The 18,706-nt window shown below is 42.9% G+C and overlaps 1 protein-coding gene across 8 annotated transcripts in view; it reads right to left on the bottom strand.

The window, feature by feature from the left end:
* The window catches only part of TMCC1 (transmembrane and coiled-coil domain family 1), a 221,740-nt gene that overhangs the window by 1,159 nt on the left and 201,875 nt on the right, over positions 1–18,706 (bottom strand). For 7 of the 8 annotated variants that reach the window (XM_057704386.1, XM_057704387.1, XM_057704384.1 and 4 more), the window contains 2 exons: positions 15,918–16,053; positions 12,277–13,523 (listed from right to left, as the gene is read on the bottom strand). In XM_057704386.1, coding sequence (XP_057560369.1) covers positions 13,209–13,523; positions 15,918–16,053 — 451 coding nt within the window. In that variant the 3' untranslated portion in view covers positions 12,277–13,208. Of the gene's footprint in view, positions 1–12,276; positions 13,524–15,917; positions 16,054–18,706 lie in introns of those variants that run through there. The other variant, XM_057704385.1, reaches the window with a different exon arrangement.

Raw genomic sequence — 18,706 nt, 5'->3', positions numbered from 1 at the left:
CCGCGTCACTGGGTGCGTTACAGAGTGATGAGACAGTTCACCTTCACAGTGTCAGTATTTAAAACATCCTGGAAAGTACATCCTTTGCACCCATGTAAGCTTTAATACTGTAGATGTCAGTTTTAAAATGTGTGAGAGGGTGCAGTGTTTCCAAATTCTCTCGGGGTCAGGGACAGGGGTGGGGGCTGCTAGCTAAACAGTTTGCTGTTCTTTTCAGACCCAGGGACCTGGGTCTGAAGTGTGGGAATCCACCACACGCCGGACTTAAGTGCCTCTGGTACTTGTCCTATAGCTGGGAGATTTCTATCTCAATCACTGATCGTTTCACACTTGAAGCCATTGAGAGTCTGATGTCCCTGAGGAGAGAAACCGGCCCTTCCCCAGCTCCCCTCACAGTACAGCGGGACTGACAGTCATGTAAATGCTCCACCACCACTCACTGTGCAGTTGTCATAGACACCAGCTCAGCCTGCACTGGACCGGACACACAGAGAAGGGAGTGAGGACGGCTTCCTGGTCTGTTTGGGGGATGTGGGGAGAAGGCCTGGTCAAGGAAGACTTCTGAGAAGAGAGGCTCTTTGAAGGAAGAAGAGAAATTCCCTAAGCAGACAGAGGGAGGGCAGGGCAGTGAGAAGAGCACGTGCGAAGGTCTGGCGGTGACAGCAAGCATGGGGGCGGCAGCATTTTGTCAGGTGTAGCAAAACGTGTATAAGGGAGCCCGGCTTCTGATAACAGCAAGGCTGGCTGACTTTCACTGAGCATTTACTGCCTGTCAGGTGCTATTTTGGGTACCTGACAAGGGTTAACTCATGACACCCTCCTAACAACCTCCTGAGACTGCTGCCCTTGTTACCTGTTCCTCAGCGGAGTTAAGGTGGCAGTGACAGGTGGAGGGATTTGCCTGAAGTCACAGATGGCAGGCTTGGGCAGAGACCTTCCCCAGAGGCACACTGCTCTTCCCACCTGACCAGAGGGGATTTACAGGACAAACCGAGCCCTGAATGAGCCCTGCTGTTCTGCTGTGGGCTGGGCTCCCAGGAGCCGTGGGACAGGCACACAGCACCTATGGGCCCTTGGCCTCTGCTCTCGCCGCCCGAGGCCAAAGACAGATGGGGGCCCAGGCTCTGTTCCAAGACTTTGCTCCCCGTCTCCTTACTCTCACTCACCCACGCCACCCAAAAGTCAAGGCCTCCCCTTCCCATCAGCTCCGCTGTCTTCTACCCAGTTTCCCTCAGGCAAGACCAACTTCTCTGGCCTCATCAGCAAAATACCATTCATATGACACTGGGCCATATGAAATGGCTGTTTTTGTAGCTCAAAAAACAGTTGAATATTGGAAATTTCACACAGTTCCATCTAGTAGCATCTAGTAGGATTAAACAAGACACCCACACAACAACTGAGCACGGCTCCGAGGATGCAGAAGCACTTGACATAAAGTCAACAGTGTGTTCACACAGGCAGGAGCCCTGGCAGAGCGCCTCACAGGTGTGAAGGACACAGAAGCTGTTCGTGTCTTAAGGAGCTTGTGGGAAACATGTGACTAGGCATATTACAGAAATATGGCCTGAATTAGATTGGGCTCCCAAAGGGCAACTAGTTAGAGGCACACAGGCTTGTCTTACACAACCGAACCAGGGCAAGGACTGTAGGGCTGGCTGCTGCAGCTGGGCCAGGCCCTGGGGGTGCTGGGGTGTGCCCTGCTTCACCTCTCCTTGCCTGCCTGGGGTCTCTCCCTGCCAACACCTCTCAGGAACTTCACACTTACTTGCTCCTATGACCCAAAGAAATAGGACTGACCCTCTTTCTGGTCCCAAGCTTGACAGTATCAGGCTGTGAATACGGCAATTCCTGAGCAGATAGCATGGCGGCAGAAAGTGGGGGGAGGTGTGGTCCTGGAAGGGAGTGTATTGTCAGACAGTCCCTTATGAGTCCACCATCATGTGTGTCTCCTGGCTGCAAGTGACAAAACCCAACTCAAACTAGCTTCAGCAATAAAGGAAATTTACTGGCCCATGACACTGGGAGGTTCAAGAGATGAAACTGCCTTCAAGCATGGCAGTATCAAGGAGTCAAACTGGTTTGTCAGGAACCTGTTTCTCTTGTCCATGTCTTGTCTTGGCTTTGCCTCCCTCCCTCCTGACCTCATGCTGGGGCAGGCTGTGCTCCCGGCAGCTCTGGGGACACAGGGTCCTTGTAGATAGCAAACTGAGGGAGAAGAGCCCCTCCTTCCCAACTCAGCCAGCAAGAGCCTCAGGACCAACTCTGACTGGCCTGACTTGAATTACTTGTCCAACTCTTGAGCCAGGATCATGGGATTAGTTCACCTGAATGATGGGGAGCGAGAATGGAGAAGGTGTTTCCTGACAAAGGGCTCAGTTACCAGAGGAAGCAACATAGTGTGACAAGACCACACATAAACCAAAAAAAAAAAAGCAAAAAACAAAAACAAAAAACCATTCAGTGAGGTAGGTGAACAAAGCCAGGGTCACCTAAATGTTATGTGGGGAAGTCAGGGCAGGGTTCACAGGGGAGAGGCTGCTTAGTTCTCAAGAGGTTGCACACAGAATGACCACGTGACCCGGCAAGTTCATGCGTAGGTGTATGCCCCAAAGAACTGAAAACAGGTACTCAAACAAGTACGTGCACACCTATGTTCACAGTACCCAAAAGCTAGAAACAATCCTCACGGCCATCACCGGATGAAGGGGTACACAACATGTGGTCTGCCCCTACAGGGTGCTGTTCAGCCACGGAAAGAAGTGAAGGGATGATCCGTGCTACCACATGGAAGAACGCTGAATACATTACGCTGAGTGAAAGAAGCCAGACAAAAGGTCACATTTTGGATGATTCCATTTATATGAAACATCCAGAATAGGCAAATTCAGAGACAGAGCCCAGAATGGTGACTGGAGTATGTGGAAGAGGAAAATGGGGAGCACCAGCTTATCAGGGATGGGGTTTCCTTTTGCGGTCATAAAACTGTTTTCAAACTAGATAGAGGCAGTAGTTGTACCATATTGTGAATCTACCAAATGCCACCAAGTTGTTGACTTTAAAATGGTTCACTTTATGTTATGTGAATTTCACCTTAATAAAAAAAATCTGACCTACAGAAAAATCAAAAAGGACAAATAATGTATGCTACCTGGTATTTGCTCCAAAAAGATCCAGTTTGAGGGGAGAGGGCAGAGGAGGGCAGGTGTCGGTGAGGCAAGATTGACCACAAGTTGGTAACTGTACTTTGAGGTTTATTACCCTATTCATTTATGGCCTATGTTTGAAAGATTCCTTAATAAAGAGTTAAAAGAGTAAGAGCTTGTCAGCCAGACAAATAGGGTGTGTGTGGGGGGGTCACTACAAGAAGAGGGAAGAGCACATGCAAAGGAGCAGAGGAATGAGGCAGTACAGGAAGCAAGGGAGGGGCGAGGGACACCTACATGAGCACTTGGGCCAAGTCCAAGGTCATACAGTTAGTGGGAGGCCAGGCTTGCTTCCTTCTTTCTCTCTCTTTCTCCTTCTTCACTCTCTTTTTTAAAAAATACATTCTTGAGGCTTCCCAGGTGGCGCAGGGGTTAAGAATCTGCTTGCCAATGCAGGGGACACAGGTTCCATTCCCAATCTGTGAATATCGCACATGCTGAGGAGCAAACTAAGCCCATGTGCCACAACTACTGAAGCCTGCACGCCTAGAGCTGGGGCTCTGCAACAAGAGAAGCCACCACAATGAGAAGCCCGTGCACTGCAAAGAAGAGTAGCTCCCACTCATCACAACTGGAGAAAGTCTGTGGAGCAAAAAAGACCCAATGCAGCAAATAAATAAATAAATAAATAAATAAATAAATAAATAAATAACAATCTTGGTTTTAAGCAGAAATAGTCTCAAAGCTGCTAGATCAGCAGTCACAAAGTCTAAGCACATATCTTAGTTATTGGTGGGGACTCATTCAGAACCCAGTTAATCTTACTTTGGATAGAATTCTGACAAGTTGAGTTATATGGAATCCCAGCCCACAGTAGATGAAAAGCAGTGTTTAGAGGGGAAATGAAAGGCTGCTAGGTAAGGTAAGCACATTGGCAATAATGAAATGTGACAACTACAGCCTGCGTTGGGGGGATATAGAAAGGAAAGCTTATGAAAAGAGATATTAGTATAAAAACACATAAATGCAAATCAAGACCATGAGATACCACTTCACACCCACAGGACGGGTATAATTGAGAAGTCAGATAATTACAAGCTCTGGTGAGGATATGCAGACAGCTGGTAGGAACGTAAGATGCTTCAGCCACTTTGGAAACAGTCTGGTAGTTTCTCAAAAGGTTAAACATAGTTACTGTATGATCCAGCAATTCCACTCCCAGGTATATACCCAAGAGAAACGAGACAAAGGCCTATTCAAAAACTTGTATGTGAATGTTGAAAGCAACACTATTCATAATAGCTAAAAAGTGGAAACAACCCAAACATCCAACTGGTGAACGGATAAAAACATGTACCCATACAGTGCAATATTATTTAGCAGTAAAAAGGAATGAGGGGCTTCCCTAGTAGCGCAGGGGTTAAGAATCCGCCTGCCAATGCAGGGGTCACGGGTTCCATCCCTGGTCTGTGAATATCCCACATGCTGAGGAGCAAACTAAGCCCATATGCCACAACTACTGAGCCTGCGCTCTAGAGCCCGAGAGACACAACTACTGAGCCTGTATGCCACAACTACTGAGCCTGTATGCCACAACTACTGAGCCTGTGCTCTAGAACCTAAGCACCACAACTACTGAAGCCCGCATGCCTAGAGCCCATGCTCCACAGCAAGAGAAGCCACCGCAATGAGAAGCTTGGGTACCGCAATGAGAAGCTTGGGTACCACAATGAAGAGTAGCCCCCACTTGCCACAACTAGAGAAAGCCCTTGCGCAGCAACGAAGACCCAACACAGCCAATAAATAAATAAATAAATAAATAAATAAATAAATAAAATTAAAAAAAAAAAAAAAAAAGGAATGAGGTACTGAAACATGCTACCACATAGATAAACCTTGGTAACATCCTAAATGAAAAAAGCCAGTCACAAAGGACCACATATTGGGCTTCCTAGGTGGCGCAGTGGTTAAGAATCCGCCTGACAATGCAGAGGTCACGGGTTCGATCCCAGCTCCAGAAAGATCCCACATGCCACGGAGCAACTAAGCCCGTGTGCCCCCCCCCCAAAAAAAGACCACATATTGTGTGATTCCATTTATATAAAATGTCCAGAATAGGCAAACCTATAGTAGAAAGTAGATTAGTGGTTTCTTAGGGCTGGGAGAACAGGAGGGTGACAGTTAATGGGCAGAGGGTTCCTTTTTTAGGTGATGAAAATGGTCTGGAATTAGTAATGCTGGATGCACAACTATCAATAGACTAAAAACCACTGAACAGAACACTTTACACGAGGGAACTGAATGGTACAGCCACAAAGCTGCTATTTTCAAAAAAGAATAAGTACAGTAGTCTGGGTTGTTTTAGTGCAGGGGCAAATAGCATAACACCCCAATTATCCAAGTCAGAGTCTCTGGGCTGGCAACCTGGTCATGACAATTCAGTGAATTTCAGCAGGAAGTGTTTCATTTCTGTTCTGGGAGATACCTACTGAAAAAGAGTAAGAGAAAAAAATGCTTCCAGTGCATAAAGCAGTGTGAGTCAGGGTCTCTGAGTTCAAACCCTGACTTGGCCATTTACTAGTGAAACGACTTGCCCATAGGATAAAACACAAACACCTGAGTTTGTTTTCATCTGTAACATGGAAATTATACCATCTCCTCTTCAGAGCAACTGTAAGAATTAGTAAAAGAAGTGGTCCTGTGCCTGGCACAAACTAAGGATTCAATATGTAGCAATTTTAAAATTCCACTTTTCAAAGAGCACCCATTATGTGTCAGGCACCACTCCAGGCACTGAACAGCCATGAACACAACCACATCCTTACCTGTGGTTAAGAAGTCACTGGTAAAATCTACTGTTAGCCCCTTAGCCCAGCATATGTGCATCCACCTGCCAGCTTTTGTTCTTTGTGGCTGGGATGCTCTCTTTTGTTGTTTCTACGGTCAGAGTATTCTTGACACACACTCATTTTTGTTTTGTTTTGTTTTCCAAACCAACTCAAGAGCTAGAGCTGGCTACTGACAGCCCAAATTCTGGCTACAGGGTCCTTCATCAGGTAAGAATGAGAGACATGGCATCATCTGAAGAGATCCAGATGAGTGAGACTGGTCCCTGTCCTCAAGGAATTCTCAGTCTATTAATAATAATAATTGAGACCATTTTTGGAGCTGGGTGAGGCACTGCACAGTAATTTCATTTAATCCTCACAACCTCTCTCTCAGGTATAGTGGTTATTATAACCTATTTTTATCATGGTTTGCTGTACATTTTAATAGAGTCTCAATAACGACTGAAATGACGTCTTCTAAAAGAATATTCCTTTAGACACTTTAAGCATTCATTAAGGCAGAAGCCTGAATAAATTTTTAAGTACTCTTGCTGTAGAATTTAAGGATTCTAATGCCAGAAGTGACACACATTTATATATACGAACTGAACTCTGAGCTTCCTATATCGTCATTATACCCTCACCTCCCAGATCAAATAAAAAATTTAAGCTCCTTCCATGTTAGGATCAAAAGGCAAAAGACCAAATAGGATCAAAAGGCAAATGACCAAAAGACAGCATTTTTCAACCAGCCAACTGACTTGGATGACATGAAAAGGACGCTACTGTTTCCTTCTGAAAGGCCTATAAACACAGGATGGGTCACTAGACCACTCGACACCTCTTGCAGCCCCAGGGTAAACCTTCAGCATGGTGGTCAGAATTTTTGGCAACTATTTTTAACTTTGTCCTTGATTCACACATTCTTCCAGGCACCCCGCCCCAGCCTTCCGAGACTCTCATCCATTGCTTGAACCACTCACCTTGGCCTTTGTCACCTCCGTGGTTATGTCAATACTGTTCCCTCAACTTGGAAGGACCTCCTCACTCATCTCCACTCACCATAAACCCATCATCTCTCAGCCCAGACACCTTGCCTCCTCCATTCAGCCTTTCCCAACTGCTCAGTCAGAACTGCTTCCTCCTCTTTGCTCCCACACCTGGCTTCCAGCTCTACTACAACACAGGTTCCTCTCCCCTTGACTGAGCACATATTCACAGCTTGGTCTGGTATACAGAGTGGCTCTCAAATGCTGTAGGATGAACAAGTGGCTGAACTTAACAGGCAGCACCAGCTGCTGCAAGCCCACCGCCCCACATCCCCTCTGGAAGCGGGATGGCCATCTGACCTCCACCCCTAGAAATCCAGGGTGGGAAGAGAGCCCAACGGGTGGTCCAAACTTGATCCAGAGCTCCTTCTAAGGCAATCCTAAAGCAAAAAGATGTTCTATGACAATCTGGCATGAGGACCACTGTCAACTCTTTTCCACCTCTCCTCAATGGACTTGTTATTTTCTTTTTTAAAAGTCTTGATTTAAAAGAAAAATTATTGATTTATTTACATGGTTGGGCCGGGACTTAGTTGCAGCATAAGAGTTTTGATTTTTTTAAAGATATATAAATACATTCATATTAAGAGATTCATACTTTATACAAGTCAAGTGTGAAAGTCCTATTTCACCATCATTCCTCCCACTCCCTTTCCCAGAAGTAACTACTGGGACAGCTTAACATGGTTTCATTTCTATATACTTACACACATATATTTATGCAAACAAAACTATTTTGGAAACAAACAGACAATATACTATTTCACTTTTTTTTTTTCCATTTAATGCACTGATTTACACATGAGGCTGAACATTTTCTACTGAATGCTTACTGGTGATTCATTTATTTTTCTGTGAATCTTTGCCTATTTTCTACTTAGCTGACTGTTTTCTTGGTCTGTATTAACTCTTTGCAGACACCCATATTTTGTTTCATTTGTTTCACAGATCTATTTTCCATCACATTCATTTACTGTTTCCTAACAGTATAACTTTGGGCAAGCCACTTAAGTTTCATTTCCTCAGCTAGACAATGAGGATGACAAGGCCTATGTAAGACCTCAGGGAGAATTAAGTGAGAACTGAATGTCAAATACCAAACACGAAGCCCCAGCATTCAATAAGTACTCAATAAACGTTAGCTACTCTTCATTACCTAGATCTGGGGTCACAAGTTGGCCAGGAGTTTAGTTCAGCTCACAGAGTTTTAAAAATACTACAGTTGAATGTTTTAGGTGAGGCCGACATTTTCTAGTTGGCCACATGCCTATCCCCTGCCTCCCCAGTCCGCTGCCTACACCACAGCTTCTCAGATTTATGTTTCCAGGCTTCCTCTCTCCAAAGTTTTTAATGGATGACAATAGATCAGGCTTTGATGTCATCTATCACCTGCAGTCAGGGCCACTCTGTGTGCCCACTGTGTACTGTGAAACGCTAGGATGTGTCATTCACAGTGTAGCTTACTTATGGCCCCTTGGGATTGGCTGGTATACAACCTGCACATCTGTACATGGCAGCCCTGTCCATATTTCAAGAAGCTTAAGAGCATTCTCATAGCAATTTTAAAAGTTTTCACAAGAGACATCTCCTACTTTCACATCACCCACCAGGTGGGATCAAGATGGGTGTGATATCTCTAGTTTATAGATGGGGTAGGAGGCACAGAACCAATAAGCCAGAAGTGTGGTCTAAACATCTCAATATTCATATTGGGGTTCTTAAGGTCCAAGTCATGAGGACCTTGTTTGGTACCCTGTCAAAGGCAAGATTAAGTACTTTGAGCTTCCACTGCACGGGTTCAATCCCTGGTTGGGGAACTAAGATCTCGCATGCCGTGGCACAGCAAAGCTAAAAAAAAAAAAAAAAAAATCACAAAAAGGCAAGATTAAAGCGTCTTGATTTCCAGAGGCCTTCTAGATATCATCAAAGAAAAGCCATAATAGAAACCACTACATCTATAACAAAACCATAGATGGAGTTAGGCTAGAAGATAATCCCTTTCATGAATGTAGAACTTCAAACCTTAAATGTTTTACAAAGTAAATTTTTACTCCTTAAATGTTTTACTCCCATCATAACATGTGTTTATTAATAAAGCCTTATAACAATGGACAGGGATTATTACACCCATTTGGGGTCATCAGATGCTGAATTTGGGGGGTACTGCCTCTTAAGAACTCCCTCCAAAGCACTAAAAGGCAGTCTTACCTACCAGCTTAAAGGAACTGTGGCAAAGTGCCAATCTGAAAGTGTATAAAATCCAGGTAGACAGTGACAGCTACCCAGCTATCAGCTATCATTTACAGTTTTAAGACACTGGCTACACACACACACACACACACACACTCACTCACACACACAGGGTTTCTAATGCACAAACTAGTGGAATGTTCTTAGACTGACAAACTTGTCACTGGAACTGAACATGCAAAAATAAATAGCAAAACAAACCCGAGTCCAACCACCTCGTTAATAGCTGAGGTCTTTATTTCAATTTGTATGTACAGTAAAAGTGCTGCTGAGAATCTGCAGCAACCGGACAAAACATAAATGTAATTCTCTCTCAACAATTAGCAGCTTAACATCTATCAACTACAGCGTTAATGTTCACACGTTCACAAGTGTCATTTCTGTACTTTTCAATTCGTGCAAGTGAGTTTTTATTCTTACACACTTTGATAAAACACACTTACAGTCTAGTAGTCAATCCTACTGAGGGCATCACTCAGCATACACGACACACAGAAATGTTAACTCTGAGAGCCACATTCAAAATCCCCAGCTTCATTTGGGGGTGGGAACCATAGTTTAACCTGTGTCAATTTTTTGATCATACTATTTGGTTTTGTTTTGGATGCATATTTTCCAAAGCTGAAAGGCAGCTCCTCATTGAAACTCACTTGAATTTCAGCATTTCATCTGACTGTACCTCAAAGGAATATGAAATCAGAAACAAAACCAAATACAGCGAAGACCACATGAAAATTATGCTCATTATTATGACATGGCTAGCAAGGAAGGCTTGATCTGAGTTTTTCTTGGTATCAGAATTTTACCTCGATTGGGTGGAGGGGGCATAGGGGAGAGAGAAGACCCCACCCAGTCAGTGAAGTGTAAAATTTAATCTACTACTGCTTCTTAAGGAGCCAGTGGAATAGAAAGCCTTCCTTGCTAGGATGTACTGAATATCTTTCCAAAGAACTGAGATTGGAGCAGACAGAAGTGCCCTTCAATTATCATAAAAAAGGTAAAATGTTAGTCACTCTATAACCTGAACAGTTACCCAGGCTACCATAGTCAGCCTCATAAACCAGCACTAACCAGTAATCCAGGAATGCTTCATTTCAAAGGGAATGCATGTAGTCTTTAAAAGAGAAGCATTAAAGCAAGAAGTTTCCATCCACAGAACTGTTAAACCATTAGAGCAAGGTTATAGAAGAGCTTTGAATAGATAAGAGAATCCAAGAACAGCCGCAATGCAAAGAAACTCAAAGGCAACAGGTATGGGCAGCACAAAGTGGAAGGAAGGCAAGAAAATAGATGCATGGTTACACACAGCATTAAATGAAGACAACTGTTGGGCCTGGTGAATAATCAAGGGACAAGAGAGCTCGAAAGCCATTGCTGTGCCTGAACTTAGGCTGGAGGTCCTTCAGAGGACAGTTTGAGAGTGGAGGATGGACTGCCAGTGCGGGCCTGTTTGGCTGGGAGCTCAGGCAGGTTTCCAGAGGTGAAAACCTTCCTTTGATAGAAACTGTCCCAAGGCACATGGGATCAATTTCAATCCACCTAGCCAGTGACTTCCAGTGCCCACAATACTTCGTAGCCTCTACACAGTTCAGGGGACTCAAAAGTTCTATCTTAGAAAAACTGAAGGATTGTGGCTACAGCATCTTTCCAATAACTTTGTGGGACTCTCTTCCCCCTCTGTGTGATTACACTAAAGTAGACAGTTAGGGAAAACTGCTAGTTCAACAAGGTCATGGTGTCCTTTGGCACTTCTGCCTAGAGTCACTGCAATATTTTTAGGCAAAGTTAACATTTTAAATATAGAGGCTTGGGAACAATTTGGTTTTGGCCTGAACATAAATTGGTTCCAATTAATTTTTTAAAAGAAAAATCACCCCTGTGGTCCCTGCTCTGGGCACTGATTCTGAGGTCAACAGAGCTAACAGGTGTACTACAATTATCTGGGGATGGAGTTAAGATTGGGGTACCTGAGTTAAAATATCAAAATGATTATGGAAACAACATTCTGACTCTGAGAAGGCCAGCCTGCCAAGTCACAGGAGGCTAGCCGGAGCTGTCACGTAAACCATCCTCTCAGACAGACAGGCAATGTTAATCTAGTTCCAGAAGAATTTCCTGGTACAGTGGAGATGGGCAGAGCATGCTTTGCTGCTCCCTTCAGGGCAAAGTATGTGCCCCCTGCTCATCACCTGTTCGCACAGAACAGAGGCCAATAGGGAACCTCATTTGTGATTCAATACTATGAATATGAAAAGGTTGACCAAGCTTTCTAGATAGGCTCTAAAAGCCCAAATTCCACCAGGATAGTAGAACTGGTTATAGGATGGGGAAGAAGGCTCAGTTCAATTTTCTAAACTGTCTATAAAGGTCTACTGAGCACAGGCATGTTAATAAGTCAGTCTAGATGAATAGGAAGCTGACAACATTTTACACCCCAAACTTGGGTCCTTCTAACCTGACATGTCCCTTTCTGCTCTTTAGGGAGAATCACCTTCAGTTGATTCTCTCAGGCAGATGGAATAAAGCTTTGAAATTAAGGATGCTGGGGCCAAAATGCAGACAGAAGATTCCACATCACTTTGGTTTCAGTAATTAGGGGGTGTTAAAAAATAAATTAAGAAAACACAAGGAATTATTTAGGACTCTCATAGTATAGTCTCAATTCTTCCTAAAGACAATCCCAGCGCAAAGTCACTGGGTGAACATATTTCTGGGGCAAAAAAACCTCTATCCTATCATGCTGGTTTCTGGAAACAGCCTCTCCCTCTCCTGCGCACCCCTTTCCTCTCCTGCACACCCCTTTCCTCTCCAACCAAGCCAAGCCCATAAAGTGGTGGTGTGGGGGTGGCAGGACACCAAAAAGCAGTAGCAGCAGCCAGAGGAGGGAGTTTAAGCTGTGTCTCAAAACAACGGTGTCAGAGGGTAGCATTTACAGCAAATTTTCCTTTACTCAAATTGTTTTAAGACAAGAGGGAGCAGCACACTTAAATATCCACACATTTCTTCATTTAAAAACATCACTTCTTTATTTCAAAGGAAAAAATAAAAGACCCTCCCAACCCTTTCCAAAAAAACCCAATAATAATAATAACAATAATAAAAAATCCTATTAGAAACCATAAGGAAGCACTGAGAGTTTGAGTATTACATTCTTCAAGTATGCTGTTCGGATTTTTTGTTTTTTAAATTGGTGACTATACACATATTTAAAAAAACCTTAAAAGTGCGGCCATGGGATTTGCTTAAAATTAAGTATTTAGAGGGCTACTTCAAAATACTGCAGTAGGACCGTGCAGTGATCCTTTGGGGCATGATGCTCTCACTTCAGTATCCTAGCGAAGGTTAAGGGACCAGGTTCAAAAGTGATCATACTTCCAGGGTTAGCATGAGTGGCCAACTTGGGTGAGAAAGCCAGGGAGATCCATGTGTTCTTCCACGGACAAGGAAAATCCACCCTGAATCCAGAAATTCAGATATGGAATGTGGTAGGACTTCACAGTAAAGTTAGTCTGGGAGGGGGAGAGGTGGTGAGCCCAGACAAGGCAGGGTGTTAGGTTTAACTGGTTTCCCTAATCAGGTTTTCACATCTGTTTAGTGGATTTTAGTGCAGTCCTTCAAAGCCACAATTTAGAATGCCCTTCAGTGTGCTCCAGATTGTTGGTTCATGTTAAAGGATGTTTAAGATTTGCATCCCAAGGAAAATCATGCTACATAAAAATGATCCAAGATTTTTGCCCAAAAAACTTCTTGGATAAAATCTAAAAAATACTATTGCAATTGTGTCTTTTGAAGAAAAAAACATTATTCTAAATGTAAACAGATTCACTCAACTCTCTTCTTGTTGTAGAAAACTTCAGAGCAGGTAAGTTGCTGTCTAATTCTTCGCCGCATGCACTCGCCGGAGGGTAGGGGAGCACTGCCTTCTTGTGCCAGCATCATCTGGGGGAGGAAAAGAACCGTTCCACGTAGCTGAAGAGGGCATCCCAGTGCTTCCAGAGAAAGGCAATGAAAACCACAAGGAATAAAGTGCTGAACGTCCTGTTGCGAGTCTTCATGAGGGGAACCACGCAGTTGGCTACCGTGGAGACAAAGACCAAAAGGACTGCCATGACTGCCAGGAGGATGTTGATGAGTTTGCCCAGAAGGTTCCGGGCAGTGGCATTCTCCAGCCCTTCCAGCTGTACCACCTGTTGCTGCTGCTGTTGCAGCTCCATCTTGGAGATGCGGGTCTGGCATGCCTCCAGGGCCTCCTGTGGGCCAGACAGGGAAGAGTTAAGCCTTCTGCTCACAAGTAGCTGACATGCCCCCTGGGCAAGCCACATGCATCTTGAACCATACCAATGATTTAAAATATGCTAGTCTTGAATGTGAGAGGCCAAATGCATAACTCATGATTCAAGTGACTGTTATTCACCTAAACCGCCCTCCACTGCATTCCTGTGGGACAGCGCACAGGAAGCAGTTGCCACAATAGATTTGGTCTTGAATATTTTAATAACAAGATATCAAATATATGATTTTGTTTCTCTTTTTTTCCACTTAAAAACAATTAATTTAAGTTGCACAGGACATAAATACTTTTTCAACATAAACACATCTCAAATAGGACATATAGTCTCTCTTGATATTCTCCTCAATTCTAGCCCCTGCCCTTGAAGTAACTCTGTCAGTTTGATGTGTGTTCATCCTTTTACCCATGTTCAAGTCTAGACACATATGTCCCTAGGGATATGCATGGAATTATTTTAAAATTTTCTGCCTTAATACAAGTAGTATCATATCCTAGGACTGATCCACAGCTTGCTTTCTTCGCTTGACATGTCAGTGGGTCCTGCAGATCTCTCCGTGTCAATGTGTAGAGGCCGACCTGGTTCTTTTTAATGGCTACCTAGCATTTATAGCTTGGGTATGTCACAGTTTATTCAGCCAGTTCCCTAGGAGAGATTTAGGTTATTTCCAACTTCCCCACTATAACAGTAGAGAGGTGAACATCCTTAGGACATCCCTGTACACAGTACCTGGTGTTTAAGTAACTCCCTGATATCAGGGGAAAGGGCTCTGTCTTCTTAAGAAGAGTTGATTTCTGTGAAGAGGACAGACACTATACCAAACAGTGAGCCAAACATTTCAAGTGATCTGCTCCTCTCAAGGCCATAACCTTCAACCATGCATGAGTTTATATAAAATTTACCATAACACTCAGAGGACAGAACCTATTTCCTTAGCAGTGGTCAGATAACCTCCAAAGTTCAGCAGTGGTGGGAGCCCTGGGTTTTTCTGATCTTGGTTTCAGTGGGTTCCTGGTTTCCTGAGATTTGAGGTAAAGGCTTGGCAACTTCAGACTGAAGCTAAGCTAGAGAATGGACATACAACGGATACATCCCAGCCCAGGATGACTTCGGGGGAAAAAAAACTAAAACATAAACAGAGTTCCAGGACATGGAAAAGATGGCATCTGGGCAAATGATCTAGACATCCCCTTGATTCTTTGAGGCCGCTATAATACAAGTTTCTTGGACCACTTCCCTTCTCTAAGACTAGTTTATTTCAAGATGCCTTCATTTGAAACCACCAACTGTTTTCTTAGAAATATCTCCCAACTGGGATGAGAAAAAGTTAAATATTCTATTTTCCCACAGATTAAACTAGAGGGCTATTGGCCTTAAACATTACTACCTCATGTGTTATTCTTGCAAACTGCCTGGCAATGCACCTGTAAAGGTTTGGATTTGGCAGCTAGGACAAAAGCCCCCTTTGCCATACAAGAAGATAGGTAAGATGGCCCTGAGACTTGTCAGAGCAGCTCCTGAAGCAGTAACTAACAGATGAAACACATGTGCTTCTCCATATACTAAGACTACAGTGATCCTAAAAAAACATTTCCTAAGAACCCAAGCAAGAATACCACCTCCAAATGGTACAGGCTTTTGAGAAATGCACTGAAGAGCAGATATATTACAGTTGGTATAAGCTTCTCAATGCTCTACCTTCTCCATCTTTTTTCCCCTAAACATTTTTTTATTGTGGTAAAATACACATAACATAAAATCTACCATTTTCATCATTTTAAAATGTTTAATTCAGAAGCATTTAGTAAAGTCACAATGTTGTGCAACCATCACTACTATTAAATTCCAAACATTTTCATCATCCCCAAAATGAACTCCCACCGTTTAGCTATCACTCCCTCCCCCCTTCCCTTAGTCTCCGGCAACCACTAATCTACTTTCTCTCTCCAGAGATTTGCTTATTCTGGACATTTCATATAAATGGAACCATACACTATGTGGCCTTTTGTGACTGGCTTCTTTCACCGAGCATAATGTTTTCAAGGTGTATCCACGTTGCAGCATGTGTCAGTACTTCATTCCTTTTTTTTTTTCTTTTCTTTATTGTGGCAAAATATATATAACATAAAATATACCATCTTAACTATTTTTTAAGTGTACAGTTCAGTGGTATTAAACACTGTTGTGCAATCATCACCACCATCTATCTCCATAGCTCTTTTCATCTTATAAAATGGAAACTCTGAACCTATTAAACTATAACCCTACTCCCATCCCCCTACCCCTTAGCCCCTGGAAACCACAATTCTACTTCCTCTTAGCCTTTTGCTTTTACACCTGATCCTTCATGCTAACCTGGATGTCCCGGGCTCGTTCATAGGACTGATATGCAATTTTCTCTTCCATGCTGGCCAATTCCTGCTTCAAGTTCAAGATTTCATTCTGGTGGAGCTCTGTTAGGTCATTTAGTTGTTCTTCTAATCGTTCACATCTAAGAAGGGGGAAAAGTTAAATTTTTTATGCATTCTGTATTTTTCTTGGTATTATTCACCTCCAATCCCTAAAATCCATTCTGCAAAGGAAGAAAATAAAAGTACAAAGAAATTAAGTGAATGGCCTGGGGTAACAGGGCATGCTAGTGGGTAGAGCTTTTAGTCCCTAGAATGGACAGCTTGTCACAAGGCAATATCACAGTAGCAGCATGACTCTTCCACATTCTTCTCAACACAAGGTATTTGTAGCGAGGCCAGCAGCCCTGGTTAGCTTTCAGCATACCCATTATAAATGAGGCAGTTCTTATTCTGCTCTGAGCAGCATATGGAAGAGGCAAAAACTAGAGTAACATTAAGCAAGTCTCATCAGAAGATAAACAGCACATAAATGGAAACTGACCTTCTAGCAATCACCAGTAGCTTATTTTGACACCAGGCAGGTCACTCACCTGGATGTTCATGATGCAGAGCCCATCATCCCTATGGACAAGCAGAGTGTCTGGGACAGTGTCAACAGACATTTACTGAGAGACTGCTGTGTGCCTGGTATGTTCAAAGTGCTGGGAACACTGTGGTAAGCAAAAGAGAATGCCTGCCCTCAGGAGTTTACATTCTACAATGGGGGCAGAAGGCAGAAAAACCAAGATGATTGCAGGCATGGATAAGTAAACCAGGAAAGATCAGTACGGGTATACAGCAGAGTGCCCTGCGGCTGATGAAGCCAGACAAATTTTACGTTCAACAAATGCCAAAGATTATGTTAATATATTGTCCTTTTATGATTGCTCTATTAAGCTGTTTGTGGTGTTTTCAAAAGTATTTGATGATTTCATTATTTTTTCTCATCACAGAGAGGTAGAGACTTTTTAAAAGGGGTGTTCCACTGTGTAATTCCCTTGGGATTTAAGGCAAGGGCTGGGCCTGGCAGCAAAGAACTCTCCTAAGCTAAGGACTGATGTGGGGTGGTAGGGAGGGAAGCCTGGTGGTAGTGGCAACCAGCCAGCATGCTGATGAAAGCTAACCCAGATGATGTCTTTGGCATGTGTTCCACAGGCTACTACCTCAACCTCTTGGCCCACAAACTGTACAGTCTTTCAGGCCTTTCAGGAATGTTGGAGAATCTTATTTAACATTAAACATGGCTCACAAATACCATTAGAGCAGATTAAAAAGTAACAGCAGCAGCAACCATTTATTCAGTGCCCACTTACTTAAATTAACTTCCACAACCCCAAGAAGGTAGTACATCTTCACTTTACAGATGAGGAAGCTGTAGCTCAGAGAGGTAAAGAGACTTGCCCAAGGGCACATAGAAATTAAGCAGGGGGGCAAGGATTTGAAACCAGGTTGATTTGACTTTACAGCCAAAGTTCTTAACCTCTATGCTATGATGCCACTTAGAAACAATTCAAGAAGCCCAGATAAACTAATTCCCTTCATAAGTAAGAAATGTGAGTCAGGTCTAAAGCTGACCCAAATCACATGCTACAAAGGGGCCTGGACAGTACTACACTGATTTGATGGTTTGAAGCTTTACATCAAGGTGGAGTCAACAGAAGGAGGAGTGTAATTAAAAAATTATGGGCCTAGAGCAAGAAAGAAAATAGTAACAAGTGTTGGTAAGGATGTGGAGAAATTCGAACCCTGGTATACTGCTGGCGCAATTGTTCTGGAAAACTAATTTGGCAGCTTCTCAAAGAGCTAAACATAGAGTCACCATACGCCCCAGAAATCCCACTCCAGGTATATACCAAAGAGAAATGAAGACTTATTTCCACTCAAAGTTTGTACACAAATGTTCAAAGGAGCAGCATTCATAATGGCCCCAAAGTGGAAACAACTATCAACTGATGAGTAGATATAAAGTGTGGTCTATTCATATAATGCAGCATTATTTGGAAAGAAAAAGAAATGAAGTAATGACACATGCTACAATATGGACGAGCCTTGAAAATATTAAGTGAAGGATGCCAGTAAGAAAGAACTGAAAATTGTATGATTCCACATATATAAAATATTCAAAAGAGGCACATCTATAGGGACAGAAAGATTAACAGGTGCCAGGGGCTGGAGCAGGGTTGAAAAGACTGGAGACTGATGAAAATGTTCTAAATAGATTATGGGGATGGTTGCATATATCTGTGAATATATTAAAACCACTGATTTGCATATCTCAATAAAGCTGTTAAAAAAAAAAGATTATGGATGCCCATAGTTTACTTTGAAATGCATCAAAAATATAACAAAGACTGAATAGATGGAAAGATATACAATAAGACAATATAGTATTGCAAAATGTAGAATCTAAGAGGTGGGTGTGTAGGTGTTCACTATACAATTTTTTTCAAGTTTGCAGTGTGTTTGAAACTTTTATAATAAACAATGGGGAAAAACTATTATAGGTATTACAGCCAGGAGCACCTGGGTTTGAGTCCTGGTTCTACCTCTCAAAGTTGCACAGTCTTAGTTAGGTTAGCTCACTTTACATAGCAAGTTTCTTCATCTATAAATTAAGGGTAATAATCTCTACCTTGCATATTCATTTGAGTACGCAGGAGATGTTAAAAAAAATGTCTGTCTCTCTCTTTTCCATCTTCACAGTTTACTAAGAACACACTGGCCTTTTTTGAAAATGTTTCTACTTCATAATGA

This window comes from Hippopotamus amphibius, chromosome 13 (assembly GCF_030028045.1).
Source record: "Hippopotamus amphibius kiboko isolate mHipAmp2 chromosome 13, mHipAmp2.hap2, whole genome shotgun sequence".
NCBI lineage: Eukaryota > Metazoa > Chordata > Mammalia > Artiodactyla > Hippopotamidae > Hippopotamus > Hippopotamus amphibius.
The sequence above is the reverse complement of the archived record's forward strand: the minus strand, read 5'-3'. Positions and strand labels throughout refer to the sequence as shown.